Raw genomic sequence first — 19,034 nt, forward strand, 5'->3', positions numbered from 1 at the left:
AATAAAGAAAAATCAACTGTCAGCAGCAGTGAATTCGTTGCACCCTGAACCCCAGCAATAACCCTTAGTAGTGAAGCAGGGCATTGGTGTCAGACCACTTACCTTCTTTTCTGTTTTGCCTCCAGGGTTATCACTGGAGGTCGGTGCTAGCACTACGAATCCCCTGCTCCTGGCAGCCATCTTTTTTCCATTTTATTGGATGAGAGAGAGAGAGAAATTGAGAGGAGGGGGAGATAGAGAGGGAGAGAAAAGTAAACACCTAAAGCCCAGCTTCACAGTTTGTAAGGCCACGCCCCTGCAGATGGGGAGTGGGGTACTGGGATCTTTGCTGGGGTCCTTGCACTTCATACTATGTGAGCTTAAACCGGTGTGCCTCCCCTGGGCCCCCTTCCCTTCTCAATTTCTATGTCCTATCAAATAAAAGAAAATGGGGGTTGGGCTGGTAGTGCACCCAGTTAAGCACACATAGCGCGGAGCTCAAGGACCTACGCAAGGATACCAGTTTGAGCCCCTGGCTCCTCACCTGAGGGGATTGTTTCACAATCGATGAAACAGGTCTGCAGGTGTCTATCTTTCTCTCCCCCTCTCTGTCTTCTCCTCTTCTCTCCATTTCTCTCTGTCCTATCCAACAACAGCAACAACAATGGAAAAAATAGCCTCTGAGAGCAGGGGGTTCATAGTGTAAGCACTGAGGATAACCTGGAGGCAAAAAGGAAGAAAGAAAGAAATGGCCACCATGAACAGTAGATTCATTGTGCAGGCACTGAGCCCTACCGACAATCCCAGTGGCAGTATAAAGAGAAAGAAAAGCGGGGTTAGATAGCATACCGGCTATGCAAAGAGACTCATGCCTGAGGCTCCAAGTCCAGGTTCAATCACTCACACCACCATAAGCTAGAGTAGAGCAGTGCTCTTGGGTGGGGGGAAGAAGGGAGGAAAAGTGATGAAGTTGGGAGGGAATGAAAGAGTTTGGGGGCCTACAAAATAGCTCAGTTGGATGGTGTGTTGCTTTGCTATATATATTCTTCCTGGGTTCAAGGCCTGACTCTGCTGCATTAAAGAAAGTTCTATGTTGTGGTTTCTTTTCCTCCCTCTCCCTCTCTGTCACTCTATCTGAAAAAGTCAGCCTGGAGCAGTGAAGTCAAGAGATGACCCCAAAATTAATTAGTAATTATTAAGTAACTGTGGTGAAATAAAAACTGCAGATAAAATTACCTGTCTACATTGTTTTGTGAAGACTTTATTGTGCCTAGATATAGTATAACAGCATACAGAAAACAAAATCCTTTTTTTTTTTTGCCACCAGATTTATTGATGGGGCTCAGTGCCTGCACACTTGATTCCTGGCAGTCAATTTTTCCTTTTATTATTATTATTTTGTCTTCCTTTATTTAATAAGACAAATTGAAAGGGGAGAGGGAGAGAGTCACAAACCTGCAGACTTGCTTCATCACTTGTGGAATGTTCTTCCCCGGCCCCCACATGTGAGTCTTGGTCCTTGCACATGGTAGCGTGTGCATTAAACTGAGGGTACCACCACTGAAAATTAATTTTAAAAATATTTTTATTTACTTACTGGATAGAGACAGAAATTGAATGGGATGGGGAGATAGGAACAGAAGAGACAGACACATACAGCCCTGCTTTACCACTTGTAAAGCCTTCCCCCTGCACGTGGGGACCAGGTGCTTGAATCAGATACACCACTACCTGGTCCCCAAGAAAAGTAATTTTCGTGAAGTCTAATGTGTATATATTTGATCATGACTATCCTAAAAGATCTATGATTTTATCTTTGTATCCTTAGACATGATATCATCAACCAAGTCATAAATATAAATTCATACTGTGACAGTTATATACTAATGTTGACTCATATTACAGCTTAGCTCTTAGTGAAACTCTAAGAAAAATTCAATTAAGGAGCTGGGTGATGGTGCACCTGGTTGAGTGCACATGTTACAATGCACAAGGAGCCGGGTTCAAGCCCCCGGTCCCCACCTGCAGGGGCAAAAGCTTTGTGAGTGGTGAAGTAGTGTTAATCTCTTTTCCTCTTTATCTCCCCCTTCCCTCTTGATTTCTGACTGGCTCTATTCCATAAATAAAGATAATTTAAAAGAAAGGAAGGATACAGTTTAGTGTTAGTGGTTTTTTCTTTTGTTTTCTTTTTTCTTTTTTTTTTTTTTTACTAATTTCTGAAAAAAATAGGTACAGTTGGGTTCAGGCAGTGGCTCACCTGTGTAAGTGAACACACTACAGTGCACAAGGACCCGGATTCAAGCCCCTGGTCCCTACCTGCAGGGGGAAGCTTCACAAGTGGTGAAGCAGGGCTGTAGGTATCTCTCTATTAATCTCCCTCTCAATCTCCCCTCCCCGTCTCAATTTCTATCTCTATCCAGTAATAAATAAAAATAAATTTTTTAAAAATTAGGTACAGTTGACAGTTGAACAGTAAGTTTTGAACTCTACAAAGCCAATTAAAGTGATTGTTTTCAAAGTACATAAATGTACTTTTCTTTCTTTTTTAATATATGTTTTATTTATTTTGTTTACCAGAACACTGCTCATCTCTCACTTCTGGTGGTGTGGGGGATTGAACCTGGGACTTTGGATCCTCAGGATTTTGCTTTTGTTTAACCTTTTTTTTTTTTTTTTTTTGCCCATAGTCAAAACTTTATTGAAAAACTGACACCAAAATAGGAGATTATTGTATACCTTATAAAATTAAACGTAATTACACTATACTGATCGAATTACTAAACTGATAAGGCTTTCGGCGATGTAACACAAATTCTGGGAGTTGCCTGGTCATTAGTGCTGCTTCTTCTAAACGAACACCCTTCTGTGAGTCTGGCCTTGCCTCCCGTCGGCTGGCACAGCACAGAGAACCACCGTCTGCACGTGGCCGAAAACCGTGGTGATCTTGTAGCAATCTGGACATTTCACATCCATAAAGTAAGAATTTGGGCTTTGAACCAGTCATTTCTTTTTATGCTTTTTCTTTTCTTTGTCCAGGGACAGGTGCAGCAAATCTCGGGCCAAAGGCATGTTGATCCTTCCAAGTTTAAGCAACAAAGAACTGTTAAAAAATAACCTGGGAGTTGGGCGGTAGCACAGCAGGTTAAGCGCACGTGCCGCAAAGTGCAAGGACGGGCCTAAGAATCCCAGTTCAAGCCCCCCAGCTCCCCTCCTGCAGGGGAGTTACTTCACAGGCAGTGAAGCAGGTCTGCAGGTGTCTATCTTTCTCTCCCCCTCTGTCTTCCCCTCCTCTCTCCATTTCTCTCTGTCCTATCCAACAACAATGACATCAATAACAACAACATGAATAACCACAACAATAAAACAAGGGCAACAACAACAAAAAAAAGGGAATAAATAAATATTTTTAAAAAAGAAAAACAGTTTATAGCTGTGACTTCTTGTGTTTCCAATGCTGTTGCCTCACAGAGGCTGGAACAGCAGCAGAAAGACCCTATATGGGCATCAGGGACACTGATCTGGCCTGTTCACTCAGGATAAAATCTCTCCTTTTCCACCAAGATATATAAAAAGGGAAATCAAGGGAGTTGGGCATTAGCACAGCGAGTTAAGCACACATGGACCAAAGCACAAGGACCGGTGTAAGGATCCCAGTTCGAGCCCCCGGCTCCCCACCTGCAGGGGAGTCGCTTCACAGGCAGTGAAGCAGGCCTGCAGGTGTCTATCTTTCTCTCCCCCTCTCTTCCTATCCTCTCTCCATTTCTCTGTCCTATCAATGACAACATCAATAACAACAACAATAACTACAATAAAAAGACAACAAGGGCAACAACAGGGAAATTAATAAATAAAAATAAACAAAAATTTTTTTTAAAAAAAGGGAAATCAAACACTTTAGCGCCTGCTGCTGGCACAACAAGAAAAGAACAGTAAGTGTGAACACAGAAATATAGATGGCAATGACAGAAAAGCCAAATGACCAGACGGACAGGGATCTAAAAAAAAATGACAATTCAGAAAACTCATTATAAAATCACAACAAGAAATTAAAGTTAACATTCAAGAACTCAGTGATCATTTTACAAAAGAATTACAGAATACAGAAAAAAAGAACTGCAGGAGTTGGACGGTAGTGCAGCAGGTTAAGCGCAGGTGGCGCAAAGTGCAAGGACTGGCGTAAGGATCCGGGTTTGAGCCCCTGGCTCCCCACCTGCAGGGGAGTCGCTTTGTGGTGAAGCAGGTCTACAGGTGTCTCTCCCCCTCTCTGTCTTCCCCTTCTCTCTCTCCATTTCTCTCTATCCTATCTAACAACAACGATATCAATTACAACAACAAAGAGAACTAAACAGTAGTAAAAAGGGGGGGACAACAAAAGGGAAAATAAATATTTTTAAAAAGTTAAAAAATAATCAAAAGAAAAAAACACTGCAGGGCCTGAAGGACACTTTGAATACAATTGAGGTAAGAGGCCTCGGAAGTAGACTTAATCAGGTGGTGGAAAGAATATCAACACTGGGAGTCAGGTGGTAGTGCAGCAGGTTAAGCGCATGTGGCGCAAAGAGCAACGACCGCCGTAAGGTTCCCAGTTCGAGCCCCTGGCTCCCCACCTGCAGGGGAGTCGCTTCACAGGCGGTGAAGCAGGTCTGCAGGTGTCTATCTTTCTCTCCCATTCTCTGTCTTCCCCTCCTCTCTCCATTTCTCTCTGTCCTATCCAACAACAATGACATCGACAACAAGGGCAACAAAAAGGAAATAAAAGAATAAATATTTTAAAAATTATAAAAAAAGGAATATCAACACTAAGGGAGTTAGGCAGTGGCGCAGTGGGTTAAGTGCACGTGGCGCAAAGCACAAGGACCAGCATAAGGATCCTGGTTTGAGCCCCTGGCTCCCCACCTGCAGGGGAGTCGCTTCACAAGCTGTGAAGCAGGTCTGCAGGTGTCTATCTTTCTCTCCCCCTCTCTGTCTTCCCCTCATCTCTCCAGTTCTCTCTGTTCTATTCAACAACAACAGTAATAACTACAATAAAGCAACAAGAGCAACAAAAGGGAATAAATAAATATTGAAAATATATATATATATATATATCAACTCTAGAAGACACAACTGCCATACTTTGAACTGAAATTTCTTGGAGTGGAAACAAAAATGTAGCACTTCTCTCTGAAATAGCAGATTTCATCAGAAAGATGAATATCAGAGATACTGGTATCACTAAGGAAGGAGAGAGAGGTAGAAAACATATTCAAAGAAATTTTAGCAGAAAATTATCCATACCTGGGGCTAGTGGTGCACCTGGTTAAGCACACATCTTAAAATGTACAAGGACCTGGGTTCAAGCCCCCAGTCCCCACCTGCAGGAGAAAGTTTAATGTGGTGAAGCAGTGCTGTAGGTGTCTCTCTGTTTCTCTTCCCGACTCCCACTTCCCTCTCAATTTCTGACCATCTGTATCCAATAAATAGAGATAATTACAACATTTTAAAGAAGGAAAAATATTCATACCTGAGCAATGTTAAAAATAAAATCCAAGAAGTTGAATGAACACACAACTAAATTTTTGAATCCAAAATCACACACCAAGATATTATAAAGCTATCCAAAACCAGAGATGAGAAAGAAATATTGCAGACTAAGAGTCTGACGGCGTGCAACAGGTTAAGCGCACATGGCGCAAGGGCCCATAAGGATCCGGGTTTGAGCCCCGGGCTCCCCACCTCAGAGAAGTCGTTTCACAGCGGTAAAGCGGGTCTGCAGCTGTCTATCTTCCTTTCCCCTCTGTCTTCCTCTCCTCTCTCCATTTCTCTGTCCTATTCAACAATGATGACATCAATAACAACAACAATAGTAACTACAACAATAAAAAAAACAAGGGCAACAAAATATATATATTGCAGACTGCCAGGGAAAGGGATAAAGTCACAAAGATAGAACTATCAGGCTGTCATCAGATTTCTCATCACAAACCCTAGAGGCAAGGAGGGACTGGAATGGCATATTCAAAGTATTAAAAGATAAGAATTGTCAGTGACAAATTCTGTATCTTGCTAAACTTCAAGTATGAGAGAGAAACAATAAATCTTTTAAAACATTCAGAAACCAAAGGAATTTGCCACTATCAAACCTGACTTAAAAGAATTACTGAGGGGAGTTGGGCAGTAGCGCAGTAAGTTAAGCTCACGGACCGACATAAGGATCCTTGTTCGACCCCCCAGCTCACCACCTGCAGGGAGGTCCCTTCACAGGCCATGAAGCAGGTCTGCAGATGTCTTTCTTTCCCCCTCTCTGTCTTGCCCTCCTCTCTCCATTTCTCTCTATCCTATCCAACAACATCAATAACAACAATAGTAACTACAACAATAAAACCAGGGCAATAAAAGGGAAAAAGTAAATATTTAAAAAAAAAAAAAAAGAATTACTGAGAGAAGTCCCACAAGGAAAGAAGCAAAGGAATTCCATCTTTTAATGACATGATCAATATTAGAATAGAACCAGGAACACAAAAATAGGGAAAAATAGACACAGGAAAGTGAAAAGCAAAATAGAGTGACACAGTTGAATGTTGGTGAATCTTATAGATATTGTAAAAGACTCTTATAGATATTGTAAGTTAGACATACTATTCATGATAACTGCAAAATATATGACAGAGGTGCCAAAACCATTCATTGGGGTAAAGAAGGTCTCTTAACTGATGGTGCTGACCCAGTGGTGGTGCATCTGGTTAAGCGCACACGTTACAGATGGTGCTAGGAAAATTGGCCGACCACATATAGAAACCATACACCAATGTCAAATCAAGATGGATTAAAGATCTAGATAATAGATCTAAATTAATAGAAGAAAATATTGGTGAAACTAAACTTTGCAGGACCTTCACATCAAAGATGTATTTGAGGACAATCCCCTGGGCATGGGAAATGAAAGCAAGAGTAAATAAATGGGATTACATAAAACTAAAAACTTCTACACGTTGAAAGCAAACTACACAAGGATAACCAGACAACCAAGTAAATGGGAGAAGATATTTGCACATCACATATCAGGCAAGGGACTGATATCAAGCATCTATGCAGAACTGGTACAGATCTACAAAAGAAGCAAAAATAACTCAGATGTGAAGTGATACATCGTGACTTAGAGCAGAGCTGCTTGATTTTTGTTACTGAGTTGTGTGAGTTCTTGATATATTTTGATATCACCTTTTCGTTGGGTATATCTTTAATGTTTATTTCTCCTATGATCTTTGCTTCCAGGTTATCTCTAGAGGTTACAGTGACTGTTCTCTAAGAAAGGGAAATTCCAGTGGAGGGAAACACAATTGTCCTGTTACTTCTAGTGGCACTAGAAATCTATATTAATTCATGTATGTGCTGGGAGCATAAAGGCATTCATGTCCCTCTGGCCCAGCTAAACATAATACTCTTCTTTCCTCAGAGATTAGTGGAGAGTCGCCGACAACAGATCTTAAAGGAATTTGAAGAGCTTCACAGACGACTAGATGAAGAACAGCAGATGTTGCTTTCACGACTAGAAGAGGAGGAACAAGACATTTTACAACGCCTCCGAGAAAATGCTGCTCACCTCGGAGACAAACGCCGGGACCTGGCCCACTTGGCTGCAGAAGTGGAGGGCAAGTGCTTACAGTCTGGCTTCGAGATGCTTAAGGTTCGGGCTTTATCCCTACATAGCCCCACAATCAGTCACAGCTTAGGTTTACAGAGGCCATTCTGAATGGTGTTTTGTGTGTACTTTTTTTTTCTTTTTTAACCTCCATGGTTATCGCTTGAGCTAAATGTAATATGAATCCTGGAGGCCTTTTTCTTTTTTTCTTTTTTGATAGGACAGAGAGAAATTGAGAGGGAAGGGAGAGATAAAGAGGGTCATAGATAAATACACCTGCAGACCTACTTCACCACTTGTGAAGCATCCCTGCTGCAAGTGCAGAGCAGGGGTTTCAAACCCTGGTCCTTGTGCATGGTAGTACTGTATGTACTTAACTGGTGCACCACCCCTGCCCCTCACAGGCCATTCTGTCAGTTTAGGATGTTCACTCTTCCGTTCCTCTAAATTCAATTTTTTATTCCAGATATACTTAAAGGAGCTTTCTCTACAGAAAGGCTTCTCTGAGGCACCACCGCCAGCCTCCAGTTACCATTATTTTGAGTCCTAGAACTTGATGTACTAGTACATGAAAAGAATAGAAATGTAGGTTGAATGATACTTGAAATAATGCATTTCTTTGAAGATGTAAATAGTGCTTCTAGTGGTCTGGGGGGTGGCACAGTGGATAAAGCATTGGATTCTCAGCCATTAGGTCCCAAGTTTAATTCCCCAGCAGTACATGTACCAGAGTGATGTCTGGTTCTTTCTCTCTTTCCTCCTGTCTTTCTCTGAATAAATAAATGTTATTTCTAAAAATGTTTCTAAATATTTGAGATGATTTGTTCTCTTAAGCAGATGAACAGTGATAGCAAGAGTGTAGGAAACATTTCTTTTTTTTATAACCAGAGCACTATTCAGCTCTGGTTTATGATGGTGCAGGGGATTGAACCTGGGACTTTTGGAGTCTCAGGCATTAGAATCTCTTTGCATAACCATTATGCTATTTACCCCCACCCTAGGAAACTTCTTATTGTAAAATATCAAATTACCAGCATTTGAATCAGAGACCTTGTTGTGCCTTATCTGCATGTTATGTATTGCTTGGCATCTACTTTTTATATAGATAAATATTTAATTTCTTTCCTTTTTTTTTTTTTTAGTTTATTTGTTTTATAGGACAGATATAAATTGAGAGAGGAAGAGAAGAGAGAAAGAGGCACTGGGGCCAGGCAGTGGCACACCTAGTTGAATGTGCATGTTACCATGAACAAGGATCCAGGTTCAAGCACCTGGTCCCTACATGCAGTGGAAAAGCTTGATGAGTGGTAAAGGAAGTGCTGCGTGTGTGTGCGTGTGCGTGTGCGTGTGTGTCTTTTTCTATCTTCTCTGCCTCTGTTTATCTCTTTCTATCTCTATCCAATAAACAGTGCATAAATAAAATATTTTTTAAAAAAGAAAGAAGAGGGCACCTGTAGCACTGCTTCACCTCATGGAGTTTCTCCCCTGCAGGTGGGGACTGGGGGCTTAAACCTGGGTCCTTGCCTTGTACATTAAAGAGATTTGTCTTTTTACTCTGGACCCCATGTACTCACAAGTCAAGTTTGGCACACTATTAATACTTAGAGCCAGTGTCACAATAGAAAAGTCTCGTTCATTCCTGTGACACCAGTCTGGAGCTATCTGTACTAATTTCCAAGAAGTAGTTGTGTGGTCAGTACTTGGTGGGAGGAGTAAAAAGCAGACAATCCCTGCCCCTTGCGTTGAGCTCCCAGTGCCCTTGATCAGCAAAGATAAACACACAAGAAATCATCTTGAGAGTCATAACTATCAAAAGTTTAAAGTGGGAAGCAGATTAGGAGACATAGACTCAGATCTGTTTGGACCCTTTGCATTGTAACCCTTAGTGGGACCTGCACCTACTTTATAAATCTAAAACTTTGGGGAGTAGGGGGGATGTTTTGCTTCTAGCACCCTTGAACCAGGACCAATATTGCTTTCTTTTCTCCTTCCCTCTAGGATGTCAAAAATACCCTGGAAAAGTAAGTGATTCTTTTATCTCTTTGAGTGAGTTAGGTCTTAGCTTACAGACTTGAGTACAGTAAGGAACTGGGGAAGCAAGGATGGGAAGATTATGTTGTATGGGTAGAATATGGAAGAATGTCCTTTGTGTCTATGAGGCCAGTTAGAGGGCAAACCACTAGGGGTAATAGTCCCTTACCTTTTCCTGTTTGAGCATCAAGTCTTCCTTGAGAAGGAAGGAAGAAGATACCAAGAAAATGTAGAAACAGATCTTATCTGTACCTATAATTGTGTCCAAGCAAGATGGGAGGAAGACATATTTGGGTCAGTAAAGAACACAGACTGTAATCATGTGTTTGCATGAAATAATACAGTCCCCCCCCCCCGAAAGTTGTGATAGTTATTTTCTTTAAATATTTTATTTTATTTTAGCGAGCAGTTCAGAGAGAGGGAGAGACAAGAGACCAGAACATGGCTCAGCTCTGACTTTATGGTGGTGCTAGGGATTGAACCTGAGACCTCAGAGCATCAGGCATGAAAAAGTTTTTATAACCATTATGCTCTCCCCCAAGATTCTTTTAAGATGTATATATATATTTTTTTAATTTTTTATATTTATTTATTTATCCTATTTTGTTACCCTTGTTCTATTGTTGTAGTTATTATTGTTGTTGTAATTGATGTCATTGTTGGATAGGACAGAGAGAAATGGAGAGAGGAGGGGAAGACAGAGAGGGGAAGAGAAAGATAGACACCTGCAGACCTGCTTCACCGCCTGTGAAGCGACTCCCCTGCAGGTGGGGAGCCAGGGGCTCGAACCGGGATCCTTCCGCCGGTCCTTGCGCTTTGTGCCACCTGCACTTAACCCGCTGCGCTACCGCCCGATTCCCTAGATGTATATATATATATTTTTTTAATTAATTAATTTATTTTCCCTTTGTTTTTGCCCTTGTTGTTTTATTGTTGTAGTCATTATTGTTGTTGTTATTGATGCTTTGTTGTTGGATAGGACAGAGAGAAATGGAGAGGGGAGGGGGAGACAGGAAGAGAGAAAGATAGACACCTGCAGACCTGCTTCACCGCTTGTGAAGCGACTCCCCTGCAGGTGGGGAGCCGGGGGCTTGAACCGAGACCCTTATGCCGGTCCTTGTGCTTTGCACCACCTGCGCTTAACCGCTGCGCTACCACCTAGATATATATTTTAACACCATTCTCACCACATAAGGACTGTTCCCCACCCCCAGTCCCCTGCGGTGGACCTGAGAATCCACCCTCCCCCCAGAGTCTTTTACTTTGGTGCAATACTCCAAACCCACTCCAAGTTCTGCTTTGTGTTTCCCTTTCTGTTCTTATTTTGAGTCATTCTTTAAAAAAAAGAAAGAACATTTTTATTTATACATTGGATAGAGATTGAGAAAAGGAGGAGATAGAGAGGAAGAGAGAGGGGCCAGGTGATGTACCTTGTTGAGCACACATGTTACAATGCACAAGGACCCAGTTTGAGCCCCTGTCCCCACCTGCAGGGGGAAAGCTTTGCAAGTGGTGAAGCAGTGATGCAGGTGTCTCTCCATCTCTTTCCTTTCTATCTCCTCCTCCCCTCTCAATTTCTGACTGTCTCTATCCAACAAATAAAGATAATTAAAAGACTTGAGGTGGGGGGAAGAGACAGAGAGCGTCCTGCAGCACTGTTAACACCACTTATGAAGCTTTCCCCCTGCAGGTGGGGACCAGGGGCCTAAGCCTGGGTCCTTGCGCACTGTATTGTTTGCACTTTACCGGGCAAATAGCCACCTGGCCCCCTGAGTCATTTTTTTTTTTAATGTTTGAACTAGTATTTTAAGCCTCTCTAATTTTCTTTTTCTTTTTTTAAACTTTGGCAGCTTTTTTTTTTTTTAAGATTTTATTTATTTATTAATGAGAAAGCTAGGAGGAGAGAGAAAGAACCAGACATCACTCTGGCACATATGCTGCTGGGGATCAAACTCAGGACCTCATGCTTAGAGTCCTAAGCTTTATCACTGCGCCACCTCCCAGACCACCTGAGAGTCATTCTTAAGGATCTGTTCAAGGGACTGTGATTTTTCTATAGACTGCTCTCCAACCCCCCTCAAAAAAAAAAAAAAAATCTATCATCAGGGAAGAAGAAAAGAGCATATGAAGCTAGAAAAAAAAATTGGTTTCTACCTTAAAGGTGTCAACATCTAAATATTCCCTACTGGAGCTTACCCTGACCTTGCCCTTTCTCCTCCTCTCTCTCTACCCTCCTAGATGTGAGAAGGTGAAAACCATGGAGGTGACATCAGTATCCATAGAGCTGGAAAAAAACTTCAGCAGTTTTCCCCGACAGTACTTTGCCCTAAGGAAAATTCTTAAACAACTAATTGGTGAGTTGTTCCCTTAAGGAAACTAGCAGAGTGAATTGGGAGAGAGAAGAAAGTCTTTAGATCCTACTATATTTGGGCTTCCATTTATCCCATCCCCCCTCCCTTTCTCTCTCATCATCTCTAGACATTAAATAATTTGCTTAAACTGCTTCATTCCTTCCTGAGAATATAAGGGAGTGTCCTAATAATAATTTCTCAAAGAAAATAGTCACAAACTAGTACTGTGTCAGGAAAAAAGATATACAATCACTCTACCTCTTGACCATAATGCCTTCTTATTCTGTATTCTTTCTGGTCCTTTGACTGTGTCTTGTACTTCCCTCCATATAACATGAGAATATTGAGGTGAGATATCAGAGGTGGATAGCAGGAAGATCACACAAAAGCTAAGGCATCAACCCTTGCGAGCCAAGATTATTAGCTTTATTTTTTAGGGCCAGAGTGACAAATGAAGCCATTATTCCTCTCCTTTCGTGATACCACAGATTGGGGAAGTAGGCCAAACCATGGTTTTCTACGTACCTCTAAGAGAACAGGCTCTATAAAGGCAGGCTGAAAGAGAGAGGCAGGGACATTTAGCTATTCCCATCCTCATCTAGCTCCCCACTCTGGCTTCTCCCGCCAGCGGATGTGACCCTCGACCCTGAGACTGCTCATCCTAACTTAGTCCTGTCAGAAGACCGGAAGAGTGTCAAGTTTGTGGAAACCAGACTACGGGATCTCCCCGATACACCACGGCGTTTCACCTTCTACCCTTGCGTCCTGGCAACTGAGGGTTTCACCTCAGGTCGACACTACTGGGAGGTGGAAGTGGGTGACAAGACCCACTGGGCAGTGGGAGTCTGCCGGGACTCTGTGAGCAGGAAGGGTGAACTGACTCCACTCCCTGAGACTGGCTACTGGCGGGTACGGCTATGGAATGGGGACAAATATGCCGCCACCACCACACCTTTTACCCCTTTGCACATCAAGGTGAAACCTAAGCGGGTGGGCATATTCCTAGACTATGAGGCCGGCACGCTATCCTTTTACAACGTCACAGATCGTTCTCATATCTACACCTTCACTGATACTTTTACTGAGAAACTTTGGCCTCTCTTCTACCCAGGCATTCGGGCTGGTCGGAAGAATGCTGCACCACTTACCATCAGGCCCCCAACAGATTGGGAGTGACAGGCAGAGACATGGTAATAATTGGGCTAAAAGAAGGGTCAAAAGAGCTGTGGTCCTTCCTTCCTGTGACCTGCTGGAATGTCTTCATGTCTACCTGGCTCCAAGTCTGAACCGTCTAGGAGAAACACATTGGTTTCTCGAATGGTTTGTGTGTGGGGGTGGGGAAAGGACTGGACACAACTGAATCTCCCTCCTATCAGAGTGGAGAGCTGGTTTCCAGGGGGTCATCTTCCCTGAGGTCCATCAGGGTTTCTACTGCTCAAGAATAGGTTGGGGAAGGAGAGCTTTTCCAAGAATAAAATGTCTATGGGAGGGTTTGAGTTGCTCAAGCCCCTCTACATCCCGGAAGAGGTTCTTTGACCCAGAATAACACTATTGAGAATTCAATCTGTTGTGCCTCTAGATTGAATCATGATGAACCACAGTTGTTTTTATAGGCCTAGAAGTGGAGGGCATTTTCTGAGGGTATCAAGAACGTGAGAAGGAAGGTCTGGAAAAGCTATAGGAACTGATACCTAAAGAATATAGGAGAGGAGAGATATTTCTTTGATTGCCATAGGTGTAGGTAGGATTGGTCAAAGGTAGAGGTGTAGGGAGGAGAGAGTGAGGAGAAAGGAGAGGAATATCTAGGTCCCAGCCTCAGTCTTCAACAGAGCTGACTTATCACCTGTTCCTAATAACTGATTGTCTCCAAGAAGTCAGTCACCTTACTCCTCTCCGTAGGTGAGGTGCCAGAGATCCTACAAAATAGTCTGTCACTGTGTTCCCAAGGGAACTTGGGAAGAAAAGAATCGGTATTAGAGGACAGAGGAAAGTATTTCTACTCAAAATCCTTAGAGAATGTTACTGAGTAAGTAGCTAGTCCCAAATTGTCAGCTTTGTTACCTGAGTAAGGTATATAAACTAGAGAGGGAAAAAATAAATGGAGTCTTCCTCACCCTCAGACAGGGTAGAAGAGAATGTGTGTGTGGTAAAGGCCAGATCAGTAATTTCTTTTTTGTCAGTGTGCTTCTGGCCTTGGACCTAGCCTTCACAAGAGCCAATCTGTTGATTGTTCCTACCACTCACCTTCTGCCACTTTCTCTACCAGAGAATGTAAATCATTTTTAATTAATTTTTAGGCCAAAATAAACAACCAGTAAGGTACTTTTGTTGTCCAAACACAGGTCAAGCACTGCATGCCAAACCAGATTAAGATGACTTAGATTATCTGCTACTTGGGTGATCAGCAGTTTACAGACGTTTGGGACAAGAAACTGCAGTTTAAGGGTGTCTCAGTTTCTCCTACCACCTCAACAGGACTTTGTCCAGACTCTCCTCTTACCTTTGTGCCTTGACTGTGGTTCTTTGTGGAAAAATGCTTTGGATGGTAAACATAATATGGAACAAAGGATCCACTGAAGTGATCTGTGTTGTGTGATGATTTGACAACAACCTTTGTCAGTGTGTAAAAATTACTGGTGTTAACACATTCTGAATTGACTGAAGTCGGGTTGTTCTAGGCATATATATATATATATATATATATATATATATATATATTTTTTTTTTTCCCCCTCTCCCCAAAGCACTGCTTAGCCCTGGCTTACAGTGGTGGTGGGGAAGACTGAACCTGAGACTTCAGAGCCTCAGCCATGAGAGTCTCTTTGCATAACCATCATGTTATCTATCCCTGCCCATGGGCATCTATATATATATTTTTTAAATAATTTATTTATTCATGAGAAAGAAAACTAGATATCACTATGGTACATTTGCTGCCGGGGATTGAACTCAGGACCTCATGGTTGAGAATCCACTGCACCACCTCCTGGACCACAAAAAAAAATTTTGAAAAGATTCACATGGATGTGCCAACTGGGGAAGGTTCTGGTTCTGTGGTGACTCTATATATCTGAAAGAGTTGGCCTGGGGATAATGAAATACAGAATGAGGTCCTGGGACAGAGAGGAAACAGACATTTAAACCAATAGATTAATTTTTTAAAAGGAATTCATGGTCATTCACTATGACACAGCAGTCAACACAGGATGTCAAACAAATGGGAGATTGGTGAAATGAATGTGTTAGGGCTGGGATGCAACTGTAAAAGAGTTTATGAACAAGGGCCAGGGGGAGATAGCATAATGGTTATGCAAAGAGACTCTCATGCCTGAGGCTCCAAAGTCCCAGGTTCAATCCCCTGTACCACCATAAGCTAGAGCTGAGCAGTGTTCTGGTAATATATATAGCATTGTGTAACAGGCAATGTCTTTTTGGTAGGTGGAAAAGACTTGGTAAGCCATTCACTGTTTTCTGATAAAAGATTTTTCTCAGGGCCAGAAGTGCTATTTCTCTCTCTGTTTGCCTTGTGGTCCTTTTAAATATTCTACCCCATCAGAGCACTGTTCAATTCTAGCTTAACTTTCTGGGAGCTGAGCCTCATGCACAAAAATCTATTGTTTAAACCACTGTGCTACCTTCCCAGGCTCACTCTTGCGTTTTTGCTTTTTGTTTTGTTTAACCTCTGTTCTTTATGTCTGTAAATACAGACATCTACCTTTGGCTTCAAAAGAGTAGGATAGACGATCTAGCTGCATGTAAATTGTTTAATTATAAGTAAATAACCATCCTCCCCTTTTTAAAAAAATAAATAAAAACACTACTCAGTCCTGCTTTATGGTGGTACTGGGATTTTGAACCTAAGTAGGAACTTCTGGCACGAGTCTTTTTTGCATAGCCATTATTCCATCTCCTTGGCCCTTACCGCCATATACTGTCTGCGTAGAGACCAATCTCGGAAAATATTACACACACACACACACACACACACTCCCTCTCTCTCTCTCTCTCTCTTAGCTCCACCATAATTTATCTTTCTGGGTGGAGACAGCCAAAAATTGAGAAGAGGGGAAGATAGGGAGAGAGACACCTGCAACCCTGTTTCACCACTCAAAGCTTTCGCCCCGCAGGTGGGCACCAGGGGCTCAATCCCTGGTCCTTGCGTATTGTAATATGTTCGCTCAAGCAGGTGCACCACCACTTGGCCCCACTGCACCATTCTCTAGGTAGTATAACTGATCACTCTTGAAGATCAGAAAGAAAATAAAACAGTTCGAAGGACTCAGAGCTGCGATGGGATTGAAGTCTCTGGGTGGCACCAGAGTAGGGGCTTTGGCCGCCGCTGCTCGGACACAGGAACTACACTTCCCAGAAAGCTGTGCGCGGACGCTGGGGCGGGGCGGAGCCACGGACAGAGCGGAGCCTTCGCGGTGCAGATGGCGGGGTCGGTGAAGGACCGCGAGGCCTTCCAAAGACTTAGTTTTCTTTACCAGGTGAGTCTCCGGGGTGCGGGTGCGAGCGCGGAGGGCGGCCGGGTGCAGCTGCCCGCTGGTGACCACACTCCTGCCTCAGGCCGCCCACTGCGTCCTCGCACAGAACCCGGAGAACCAGGCGCTGGCGAGGTTTTACTGCCACACGGAGAGGACCATCGCGAAGCGGCTCGTCCTGCGGCGGTGAGACTGGCGCCCGGCGGGGCTGGGAGGGTGGGGCCGGGGCGCGAGGCCCGATCACCCTTTTCTCTGCCCGCAGAGACCCCTCGGTGAAGAGGACTCTCTGCCGTGGCTGCTCTTCCCTCCTTATCCCGGGCCTGACCTGCACGCAGCGCCAGAGACGTGAGTGCTCGGCCGAGGGAGGCGGCGGCTTCTCGCTTTAGTTGGGTGACATTGTAGGACGTGCCGGAGCCGCTTTCTCCTGCTCTGAAGATGCGACTCCACTCAACTTGGCGCTTGGCTTTCCCACCGTAACTGACAGTGGGGAAAAGATGTTGCCTTTAGACTATCAGAGGCAGTGCCACCATGCAAAACATGTTGTTTGATCTCGTGGAAGACAGTCCTCCTATTAATTCACTCAGTATTCACTTCTTGTTGACATGATCTCACTGGACAAACTAAGAAGCAATATAGTTTAAATATTTATTTCCTTTTTGTTGCCCTTGTTTTATTATTGTTGTTATTGTTGTCATCGTTGTTGGATAGGACAGAGAGAAATGGAGAGAGGAGGGGAAAACAGAGAGGGGAAGAGAAAGATAGACACCTGCAGACCTGCTTCACCGCTTGTGAAGCGACTCCCCTGCAGGTGAGGAGCCGGGGGCTCCAACCGGGATCCTTAAACTGGCCCCTGCGCTTTGCTCTGTGTGCTCTTAACCGGCTGCGCTACCGCCTGACTCCCACCAATATAGCTTATAAAGATGTAGATGTTATAATTGGAGGAATAAAATGTTACGTTACTGATTTCAGTGGCAAGATTCGTGATAAGTAGAGGGAGTGGGATATATATAAATTCTAGGCATGTGTGAGGAATCCTTAAATTGTGTTGTCAAGGAAAGGAGTGATCAGGAGGCTGAAATTTCAAATTAGAAGGCAAAATAGGTTCGAGACAGAAATAGCACATCTTAAAGAATCTTGCTGCGAAGTTGGGCACTGATTGTGTGTGTGTGTTCTTATGCACTTGAGTTATTGCTGGGCCTTAGTGCTCCACTGTTTCCAGTAGCTTTTTTTTTTTTTTTTTTTAATACCAGAACACTAATCAGTCTGGTTTACGGTGGTGTTCGGGTGCAGAAGGTTGAACCTGGGACTTTGGAGCCTCAGGCATGAGAGTCTCTTTGCAGAATCATTATGCTATCTACCCTCCGCCCAGCCTTTTTCTTTTTGATAGAGGGTGAGAGGAGAAACACCTACAGCACTGCTCCACTAATGAAGCAACCCCCTCCAGCTAGGGACCCCAGCACTTGAACCTGGGTCATTATGTGTAGTAACATGTGCACTCTACCAGGTGAACCACAATCTGGGCCCTGGACTAAAAGATTAGTACCAAGAAGTTATAGTTTGTGCAGGGACCTGACACCATCATATTTGCATTCCTAGTGGGGGAAAGGTAGAATTACTAAGTGGAAAAGTCCTGAAGGCAAAATTGGATGCAAGAGACCTCTCTTATTTGACCCTGGGCACTTTCTTCCTTTCCCCTACCTTTACCCAGGCTGCAAGGGACAGCGCTGGACAGTGCAGACTTGCTTAACATGCCAACGCAGCCAACGATTTCTCAACGATCCTGAACATCTACTCTGGGGAGATCGGCCTGAAGCCCAGTTGGGGAACCAGGCAGGTGAGATGTGTAGAGAAAAATGGGGAAGTGGTCCGGGAGGTGGTGTAGTGCCTAAGGCACTAGACTCTCAAGTATGAGGTCCTGAGTTCAATCCCCAACAGCACATGTACCAGAGTGATGTCTAGTTCTCTCTCTCTCTCTCCTATCTTTCTCATTAATAAATAAATAAAATATTTTTTTAAAAAAATGGGGAAGCTACCCTACCGCTAGAGGTTAGGGATAATGAGTGTAGAAATGAGGACAAATAAGGGAGTTCTGGGCTCCTGTGAAAGGTGCCAAAAGAAAAAAAAATAATAACCAAACTAACGCTACTTATCTCCCTAGATCTCAGTAAATCACCACAGCCTCTGCGAAACATAGTCCACCCTCTTCCAGCCAGCTTTCCTGAGGAGAAAGTGCAGCCTCAAAGCTCCAGTCACCAGTCATGAATTCACCCATCTTCTAAATAAATAAAGCTTAATTATGTTTAACTTTGTATGATTCTGTTCTGTGACCATTTCAGTTCTTAATTTTTCCATTTTTCTGCTTGTCTATTTCTGTTTCTCTGACAATGGCTACTCTCTCTTTGTCCTTACAACCTTGTATTCCCCCAATTCAAGGATTTCCTGGTTTCCATAGACTGCTTGGCCCCACTAAGCAACTCCTATTTCCAGGACGCTGACTCCAGTGCCCCTTGGCCTTGCTTCCTCAGTATAAGGCCCATTAGGAACTCAAGCTCCAAGGCTTTCTGCAAG

At 43.3% G+C, this 19,034-nt stretch overlaps 2 protein-coding genes and 1 pseudogene across 8 annotated transcripts in view; 2 read left to right on the forward strand and 1 right to left on the reverse strand.

The window, feature by feature from the left end:
• The window catches only part of TRIM39 (tripartite motif containing 39), a 31,836-nt gene extending 17,272 nt beyond the window's left edge, over positions 1 to 14,564 (forward strand). For 4 of the 6 annotated variants that reach the window (XM_060189396.1, XM_060189400.1, XM_060189397.1 and 1 more), the window contains 4 exons: positions 7,415 to 7,645; positions 9,599 to 9,621; positions 11,870 to 11,985; positions 12,611 to 13,295. In XM_060189396.1, coding sequence (XP_060045379.1) covers positions 7,415 to 7,645; positions 9,599 to 9,621; positions 11,870 to 11,985; positions 12,611 to 13,158 — 918 coding nt within the window. In that variant the 3' untranslated portion in view covers positions 13,159 to 13,295. Of the gene's footprint in view, positions 1 to 7,414; positions 7,646 to 9,598; positions 9,622 to 11,869; positions 11,986 to 12,610 lie in introns of all 6 variants that reach the window. The other 2 variants (XM_060189399.1, XM_060189401.1) reach the window with 2 other exon arrangements.
• LOC132538179 (small ribosomal subunit protein eS27-like) lies at positions 2,757 to 3,048 on the reverse strand (annotated as a pseudogene).
• A 1,752-nt stretch (positions 14,565 to 16,316) lies between the features above and the next one.
• On the forward strand, positions 16,317 to 18,770 carry RPP21 (ribonuclease P/MRP subunit p21). 2 transcript variants are annotated; one of them, XM_016192215.2, is made up of 5 exons: positions 16,317 to 16,472; positions 16,552 to 16,652; positions 16,729 to 16,811; positions 18,175 to 18,300; positions 18,625 to 18,770. In XM_016192215.2, exons 1-5 carry the CDS (start codon positions 16,416 to 16,418, stop codon positions 18,726 to 18,728), a joined length of 471 nt encoding a protein of 156 aa, XP_016047701.1. In that variant the 5' UTR covers positions 16,317 to 16,415; the 3' UTR covers positions 18,729 to 18,770. The 2 variants fall into 2 exon arrangements, with proteins under 2 accessions (XP_016047701.1, XP_016047702.1); XM_016192216.2 differs by having other exon boundaries at positions 16,389 to 16,472; positions 16,576 to 16,652.
• The last annotated feature ends 264 nt before the right edge of the window (positions 18,771 to 19,034 follow it).

This window comes from Erinaceus europaeus, chromosome 4, assembly GCF_950295315.1.
Source record: "Erinaceus europaeus chromosome 4, mEriEur2.1, whole genome shotgun sequence".
In the NCBI taxonomy this organism is placed as follows: domain Eukaryota; kingdom Metazoa; phylum Chordata; class Mammalia; order Eulipotyphla; family Erinaceidae; genus Erinaceus; species Erinaceus europaeus.